The 9,449-nt window shown below is 40.9% G+C and overlaps 1 protein-coding gene across 1 annotated transcript; it reads left to right on the forward strand.

Moving 5' to 3' along the window:
* Positions 1–412: 412 nt before the first annotated feature.
* SRP9 (signal recognition particle 9) lies at positions 413–9,026 on the forward strand. The gene is made up of 3 exons (XM_067292930.1): positions 413–532; positions 4,056–4,124; positions 6,404–9,026. Exons 1-3 carry the CDS (start codon positions 461–463, stop codon positions 6,521–6,523), a joined length of 261 nt encoding a protein of 86 aa, XP_067149031.1. The 5' UTR covers positions 413–460; the 3' UTR covers positions 6,524–9,026.
* Positions 9,027–9,449: the final 423 nt, after the last annotated feature.

Consider the following 9,449-nt stretch of genomic DNA (forward strand, 5'->3'; position numbering starts at 1 on the left):
GCGGCCCAGCTCACCCGCTAGCCCGGGACGAGGGCACCGCTCCGCGTCCGTTGGCCGGACGTCTGGCGCCGTTGGCCCTCGCGCCCGGCCGTTGACGCCTGGCGCGGCGGCCCGGCGCCCGCGGCGGGACTCGAACCCGGGAACCCCGCGGCGGCCCAAGGGGCCCTTGTGCGCTGGCGGGGCGGGGGGAGGGGAGGGGACCCCGCCCCGCCGGGAGGGGTCGCTGTCACAAACGCGCCACGGTCCGGGCTCCCCTCTCGGCGGCCGCCGCGCGCCCTGCCGTCGTCGCGCGCCCTTCCCCCGGCGGGGCCAGCATCTCTGAGTCACCTGCTCTGCCATTGGGCGGCCGATCCCCGCCGGCCAATGGGAGGCGCCCGCTTAGCGTGACGCAGCGCCCGCCTTCGGCGCCATCTTGCCGCTGGTCGCGCGGAGCGGAGCGGAGCGGAGTGCCGGCCGCGCCATGCCGCACTACCAGACCTGGGAGGAGTTCACGCGCGCCGCCGAGAAGCTCTACCTCGCCGACCCCATGAAGGTGGGGCGGGGGCAGCGCCGGGGCCGGCGGCGGGGCGGGCCTCGGCCTTAACCCCCCCCCGCCGCTAGGCCCGTTGACGGGTGTTGTGGCTCCCGGGTGACGCGCTGGGTAGCGGCCGGGGTGGTCGGGTGGCTCCGGCGCTTTCGCTTCGCCGGCCGGTGAGGGAGGCGTGCCCATGAGCCCGCTCCTTCCCGGGCCGCGAGGCCTGCTGCAGCACCGGGGCTTTGGTGATCCTCAGTGATGGGGGTCTGTTTCCTAGGCAGGCTGTGACCCTAGGCGCTGCTTTAAAATGGCTTTTTTGCCGTAACTGTCAAGAGGGGAGATGGGCTCCTGGTAAATGAGACTCTAGCTCTGTGAAAGCTCGCTGTGCTCACTAGAGATGTGTTATGTTAAACGGTTGGAAGAGCTTTTTTTAGGTTTGGTCTAATGGCCTTCAAGGGAGAAAAGAAGCAGTGACAAAGAAGAAGAGGGGGGAAGACTCCAAAAAGCCTGAAGTCAGTTGTAGATATAACACCTTACCCTTTTTTTCCGAAGAAACACAACAAAGTTCTCATTTAACACTACTGACAATGATTTTAGGAGACAGTGTTTCAAGTTGTGTTACCAGTGGCCTGTATGAACTTTGAGAACCTAATTTCAAATAAGTTGTGCACTTGCCTGTTTGCAGCTTGCCAGTGTATTGGGAATTGCGACTAAAAGACTTCAGCTGAATGAAGGATTATGTTGAGGATTGGTGTAAGTTTATTGTATAGCTTTATAAAAGTATGAGACCATTTCACTTTTGAATTTGTGTTTCTAAAGATTAAAAGAAAACATATACTAGTTCTTACCGTGTAGTCAACAGCATGATACTAATGCAAACTGAAGTTATTTGTTTTCTAAAGAATAATTTCTTTAGGTGTTGTTTTTGGTATGTGACTGCTGCTTTCTAGTAACTCTTTGAGGAATGTAGCTCATGCAAAGAGTTAAAGCAACTTAGATCTTCAGAATCAGCACTACAAATACTTCAGCCAAAAAGCAGTTCAAAAACTGATGTGGAAGTCATCAGTATGCCTGGGAACTTATTCTGTGTTTGTTTGTTTTTTTAATAGCTTTCTTCACAAAAAATAAGGGACTTAAAGAAAACTTCCAAAATAGTATTTAACCTCTGGTTTTGACAAGTGTAAATGACAGTTTTATGTGAAACTGCCACTTGTCTACTGATCATAAAATAAACTGTTCTGTTTTTCCTTCTTGTGCTCTGTACTATCCAATTAAAGTGAAAGAGCCTGAGAGGGAGGAATGTCACCGCAGGCAGGAGTTTCTTTTCCCATTGCTTTTCTTGGTGGACCTCAAAAAGGGGGCTCTTCTCCCTCTCCATGGCAATAAAATTGTGTATGTATGGAAGAATTAATGTAAGCCCCAGAGTCACAGTATGAACACCCTCCTTTTGACTTGCGGGAGAGTAGCCCGAGAAGCTTATGTATGTAATCATGCTTGTCAAGAAATTGAAGGAAGAATAAGTCATGGCAGATGGGTCTATGTTCTTCTGGGATTGGCAAGGCTAGATAGTGGTCTTGCTTTTTGTGAGAGCAAGTTATCTCAGTCTGTGTTGTGCAAAATCTCTGTTTTGCTTCTGGGCCTGCTTAACTGAGAGGTATATTGTTACATAGCTGTTCCTCAGAGAGGAAGACAGTTTATTAAACAACAGGGATTGTCTTGGTTCAGTGTTCTCAAAAGCACATACTGCTTTGTTTCTAGATATTCTAGTTGAGACTAGAAATAATAGATATGAAATCTCTGGGGCTGGTTCTGCACTCAGTAGCAAGCATTTCATGATCAGTCTGTTGCCTTGGATGTTGTTGTTTTTTACTGTGGTGATTTTGAGAACTTTGATTTGAGAGTCTGGAAGGACTGCAGGTAGATTAAATCTCGGAGCAGGTATCAACAATAGCAGCTCTTTCAGAGAGGAGCTGAGTGCTTGCTTCTACACCCCACTTTAGCCTCATTGAGTCTTGAAAGCAATTTAATTTGAAAGAACTCTCTTCAGTCATCTGTTTTTATTTACTATGAAAGTATTATTTTTGTATCTTCCTTTTCTACTTGCAAAAACATCAGAAGAACTATTGAAATTTGTCTATAGGCTTTAGCGAAACTATCAGATCCTTCGGAGGAATTAACTGCAGTGTGACATTTTTACATAATAGTTTAGATGCCATAGAAAAGAAACAGCGAAGTCTCAAATCTCCACATAGTACCAGGTTTTCAAACATTTCTCATCTATAAACACAGGTTTCCGTTTAGCTTTTCTGATGTGTGTAATATGGGGGGGACAGGCAGGGTGCTTTGCATTGACGTGACTCTTGTAGGTTGTCTTGCCTGTCATTTAGGTTCCTGCAACTGTTCATTTGGTAATTGCTGCATTATAGTGGTTTTGAGTTTACCATGTCAAGCTTACCAGTGTCACTGTAATACGGTTTTAATATGTTAGACAGGGAAATGCAAAGGTTCAGTTTCTGAACCATCCTGGCTGTAGGGGTAGTGGACAGCACAGTTGAGAACCACCACAGAGGTCCTAAATTGGTTTTTGCTAGTAATGTCCCTTACAGTTCACTAGTATTGATTCCTGAGCTAGTCTTAACTGTCTTCCTGACATAATCAGGAGAACTTTGCACAGGTTCTATAGTTTTGGATACTATGCCTCATAGAGCCGTGCTAAGGACAATTAAATATTTAAACTGACCTAGATTTCTTTTTTTTTTTTTAACTGCTTGACCATGCCATCTTGCCTTTCATAACTTTTTCAGTACTTTTGAGTCTGGACTTCCAGTTTGCTTGGATAAATCTCAGTTTGGGGTACAACTTAATGGTCAGTTGTTTATACCCACATTAGAGAAAACCTCTGGGTTTCTAATCCAGAACTTAGCCAGTTCCTCACTAGTGTCTGTGAACATGATGTGAACAGGCCAGGACATGATGATTGTTAGTTTCTGATCAATCTTTTTCATGAGTCATGGTTGTCAGACCCTTGAGCTTCAGAATCTGTCAAGACTAGTTCAGTCCTTGATTCACTGTTCAATACCTAGAGAGAGACTTGGTCTGTCTAAAATACTTTCATCAGATCTACAACTAGCATCTGGCATAAGAAGAGCATATGGTTAACTCTGAAAACTGAACTGGATGTTTAGATTTCTCTTCAAATGTGTGCTGCTTAGCACTCTTAAATCTGTCTGCTGTCTTACAGTCTTTGCCTCAGCTAGGAAAAGTCTGAGCATGTAACAAAATTGCTCTGCTTCCTGCTGGTTAGAATTACTGATACTAAATCTCTTTTTCTCATTTTAGACAATTCTGTGTCTTTTTATACCACATATGAATAAAATGAAAGGATGATGAATGGATGCTTCTTTTGATCAAGGAAATGATATAAACTGTGAAGCAGTACATAATTCTAATAAAGGGCATTCTGAATTTAGGCAGTCTTCCTTCAGATAGGTTTTGAGAATTGTTAGCTGTAGATGTTAATTCTTAATGTTTGTTATTTCAGGTGCGGGTTGTTCTCAAATATCGACACTGTGATGGGAACCTCTGTATCAAAGTAACGGATGATGTAGCTGTAAGTAAGGAACATGCTCTCAGTGCTCAATGTACCTCTCAAGGACTTGCATTTTGCTGTCAGTCAATTTACGAGCTCTTAGCCATTGTCTGGAGAGTGCCCAACAGTTTTATAAAAACTTACTGTGCTCAGCCTTCCTTAGTTGCTATGTCTGTGCCTGATGTTGACCTACTGTTCACCTCTGCATAGTCCAAGAAACATTTTCATACATTAATGGTCTTCTCGTAAGTCTTAATGTAGTTATTTTAGGCCAAACTGTTGCTGATAACCATTATTTTACTCCTGTTAAAAAAAAAAAAAAAAAAACACAAACAAAAAAACTAGGAGTAAAATTGCAAGGTTCCATGCTTAATAACTACGCAGCTAGGAATACCCTACTGAGTATGTGGGGAGAGAAGAATGTGTACAGTTAAAATAAAAAGAGATTTTAATATAGCTATTCCAGCAAATTCTGTAGCGTAGACACAACATACTTTTCTGTATTCCACTGATATGCTTCATAATGGTTCAGTTGAACTATGCAATCTTGTGCTGGTAAAAACTCTTATACTGATAGGACAGCTTGCATGAGTGTTGTCCTTTTTCACTTGCTCAAAGAAGTGACAACTTTCAAGCGTAGATTAAGCTCTTCCTTCATGGTTATGAGACAGTATGTCTCATAATCAGTGATATTGGAGTGTTAAACAGAATTACAAGGTTTAGTTTAGAGATCTAATCTCCTGAAATAATGATCTTATGGTGTCAATTACACATTTAGTAAAACCTGTGGGATATAGATATAAAGTGGAATTCTGCAGTGTCCTTCCTAGGGTTACTGTCCAAGGAGATGGAGCAGCTGCTTTTAATGATTGCCCTTGTTCTAAACAATCTGAAAGGGTACTCTAGAAACTTTTGAGGGGTTATGATGTGAGGTGGATGGCAGCATGTAGAAATGGGATTGCATACATGTGCCAATGTGCCCTCTAGCTACAGGGATTCCTAGTGCTAGCAATGCTACAGGCAAAGCTGTTGATTTTTCTGCAGTCCAGAGTAAACAACAGTGGTGTGTCCTACTCTAATCTTCACTGAATTGGAAAAATAGGATTTCTTCTTTCCAGGAAAGGTAGTCTGGCATTTATATCCCAAATATCTGAGAGACATGTAAAACTGCAATAATGACACTTCTTCCCAGGATAATAGGGCTTAGAGGGTGTGAGAGGTCAAATGTGGGGCACTGATAGCAGGAGGATGTAAAGGGCAATTTAGTTGCCTTCTATAGTGGAAGGTCAGGTAAGGTGGATTCATGAACTTAGACTTTTCAGTTGCATGCCTTCTTACTTGCTTCCACTCATAGAAAGCAGTTGCACTGATTTGGAAAGAAAAAGGGGGAGAGAGAGGAGAAAGGTTTCCTTACAACTAGCTCTATAGAACTAATATAACTGGAGGAAAAACTGAACTTTTCTATTCTGCTGATTGTCTCGGAATTCAAATTGGAATTTAATGCGGGCAAAAGTGCTGTATTAACAGCACTGGAGAATGGAGTGTTCTGGTTTTGTTCATTGCTAAATCAACCTGGACACTCGTATTCATATTGTACAGGTATAAGAAATTACTTAGTCTGGGAAGAAACTAGGTAGACTTTCTGTGATCAGTCACAGTCATATTACTCTTGTTCCTTTTGCATTTATTGGCTTGTCATGTGAAGGAATCCCTTTTAATCTTAATCAGGTGTTACTTCCCATGTTTAAGATTGTCTTAGAAACTGATTTTGCTAAGAAGGGGGGAAATCTGCTTCAGTGGGAAACACTGAATATATTTTATGTCACCAGCATTGTTACATTAAGAACTAGTAAAGACAAAATTACTTTACTTTCCAAATACAGGGAATAGGAAAGTAATTTCAGGTTCAAAATCTGCTTCTATTTTTAGACACTGCTAACAAGGGTGTCTTTAAAGAGAGCTTTATCACCCAAGGTTTACCACCTTTTTTGAGAGAAGATGTTATGATAAACCATAAGCTTCACTGTTTTCAAAATGGAAAGAAGGATTCTTTGAGAGAAACTTAAAGGTAAATACAGACCTACATAAATTTTAAAAATGACCCCACTGTTTGGGCAATAGTCACGAAGTTGAGTGTAGTTTTGTATTGGTGTTGTATTGGTGCTGCCTCATGATAACAGCACACTACAAATGGAAGCTGAGTACTTAACTTTTTTGTGCCAAGTACAAATTTGTTGTAACTATAAACAGGATAAAAATAGCTCAAGTGAAATCTGATATTTAGTAACTTTCTCTTACAGTGTTTGCTGTATAGAACAGACCAGGCTCAAGATGTAAAGAAGATCGAGAAATTCCACAGTCAGCTAATGCGACTCATGGTGGCTAAGGAATCCCGCAGTGCTGCCATGGAAACAGACTGAATTGCTGAAAATAAAATGAGTGCTCCGGTCATATTTCACTGGAAGAAAATATCACTTGGATTTGAGCAAATACTGGGACAGGAGATGCTTTTATGTACCAAAGTGGACTGATGAAAAGCCTGAAGCTTTTTTTCCCCGACTCCACTTTGGAAAACTAGGAAAATAAATGCTTTCAATTGAAAGCTTATATTTATTTTTGGAAATTGAACAATAAACTATTCTTACACATTAAATATGCTAAGAAGACATGTAAATCTTTCTAAATCTACAGTACTTTATTCTTTATTTGATAGGCAGCAAGCATATTTCTGAAAGTTATGATACGGTTTCATATAGATTACATTGTGTTCATATCTTATGCTGGTGTATTCTCACAGTGAGAAGGTTTATTAACCTGAATAATACTGTAGCATGATGACTGGTTCTAATAAACATATACATAAATGATATACGTCAATGGGTTTTAGAAGAGCAGATGTCTTCTGAACTAAAATGTTAAAATTGCCAATATATATTAGCACTGTCACTAGCAAGATTTTAGCTTTTAGTATTGATCTTGATCATAAGCTTTGCAACATGATCTGTGATGCAGTCTGTAGAACTGTTATATTGGCTAAATAATTAAACTTCTGTATTTGAACCAGTAAGTAAAATCTTGCTTGAATGTTGCTAGATATCATATGGAAAGCTGGGAGTTTTTCTGCTTAATCAAATATTGATATTTAAAAAAAAATGTTTTGTTTTGTTTTTTCTAGTAGTGAACTACTTTATACTAGCAGCGGGGACCTTTCCCATCCTAGCCTCAGGCGGAGTTGAAGTATATCAGCAAGGCAAATTCTAGAAGCTGTCGCCTATTATGTTAATGGAAAAAGACAACCAAATGCTATCCAGACTCTCTATTTTAGTAGCTTGCTAACCGTGCATTTTCAAGTGTTGTGTGGCGGATGGATGTCAGCCAACTAAATAAATGAATGAAAACCAGCTTAATAAATACTTAAATACCACTGTCAAAAATAGACCAGTGTTCATGTGGCTTAGATTTGTTTCTCATTGTTACCTCTGGTAGGGTGATGGTAGCTTTGTCTTTTGCAAAAGCTTTTTGCTTGAAAAGCTGGTACTGAAATTGATACTTGCTTTGACTAGATCTTGCATACCTAAAAACAGATGGGTTTTATATGTAATTATGCTGCTGGTATAACCAAGCTTTTCCTGGACTAATATTTTGGCTTAAACCAAACCATGAAAGTAAAGGGAGAGCCATACAACGACTTGTCTGTACTGGCATTTAAATATAACAAAACAATCTATTTAAATAGCCACCTGCTGTCACTTACATAAAAATAATTGTTCTACTCAGAAGCAATGGAATTCTCACATTTGCCAAGGACTCGAAACAAAATCCAGACTTGAATATTGCATTAGATTACCCTTTCAGCTGAACATATAATGTTGCGTATTGTTGGAAAATACGTCAGTGCTAGATTGTCTTTGGCTACTCAGTTTGTAGTCTGCAGGAGTGACTGATAGATATGTAACGCTTTTCTTACTGAATTGATTTTTATTTTTGAAATACAATAACTGAAATCCACAAAGAAGGTTAAATTTTGTTCATAGTTCATCTTTATTAAGATACCATGATGCTGAGAACTTTCTTTGATGCTTCAAATTGTTGTGTTAATATTTGTAAGATACCGTGTTAACTATTTAAACAATTTTTATCTAAAGCACTATTCTACAGTAAATGATTGTTAAACAGAAGTCATACATGGGTTGTAGTGAACAAGTAGAGCTTTAAGCTGTTTGGTTAGCAGGCATAAAGGCTGCAGCTATTTCAGTGTAATTTTGGACATCTCAACTTGGTTTGGCGTGTAGATGTCTTCTGTGAGCTGAGGTACAGAACAGCATGACTGGTATTTGGTCATGCAGGGGAGAATAAAAATAGAGACAGAACTGTAGATGGACTTGGTGCACCAAGTGGCCAAAAGGCCTAAGCTAGATACTTGAGCAGGTTTAGAGGCAGGCACTCTTGAACAATGTGGGGGGGAAATAACAGTACTATATTGCTATATTAGAGTAGTAGTTGTCAAGGAAAAGGTGGGGGGATGGATTTTCAGTTTGCTGGATTCAGGAACTATTTCTGTAAAACTGTAAGGAAATATTAATGCTACCTTCTTGGGAGTATATGTTATTAAGCTTGACCTCCGCATGCTTGCAGAAAAATGAGGGCAATACTGTGCAGTCATAATGCACAAGAATATTGATAAAGTATTGCTAATACTGATAAAATAAAAGCTTTTGGATATTGTAGACCTCTTCAGAAGAGAAGACAAGCTTCTTGACTTCATCCTGGAGTCTTCAGCCACTTTGATACTGTGCGTGTGGGGCAGCAGAAACCTTATAAACTCATACAGCTCTGCTTTTTCTAGCGTATGCCTTTGCTGAGAATATGCACAGGTGTATATGTATATTGGTCACTGTTTCCTAATAAACTTTTAGTTAATGAGTTGGTCCATCATATTGCCAGCTACCTGAAGCTTTCCACAGGTACCTGATGATAAATTGAGTTAATTGGCTGCTGACCCACCAGAGGAGTGTCTGACTACATTGGGTATCTGCATGCGAAGCACTGAATTTTGCAGCGCAGCAGGTTAGCACGTGCTTGTGATTGCCAGTGAGCAGTTTGTGCCAATTACAGGCTGCAGACAGGCAGCTTGTGGGGGCTGTAGATAGGTAACTGTCTTTGCAGGAGAAACAGGAATGGGGGGGGGAGAGATTTTCCCTTGCTATCACTTATTTTGTTGCTACATGTTAGTTAGCATCTTCAATAATCTAGTTTTGTTCCGTGGGGTTAGTTTAACAAAGAATACGGGTCTTGGCACTGCACAAAGAAATGGGATTAGTTTACCTTTGGAATTCGTTCTTTCCA

Source organism: Apteryx mantelli, chromosome 3, assembly GCF_036417845.1.
Source record: "Apteryx mantelli isolate bAptMan1 chromosome 3, bAptMan1.hap1, whole genome shotgun sequence".
NCBI classification, from domain to species: Eukaryota; Metazoa; Chordata; class Aves; order Apterygiformes; family Apterygidae; genus Apteryx; species Apteryx mantelli.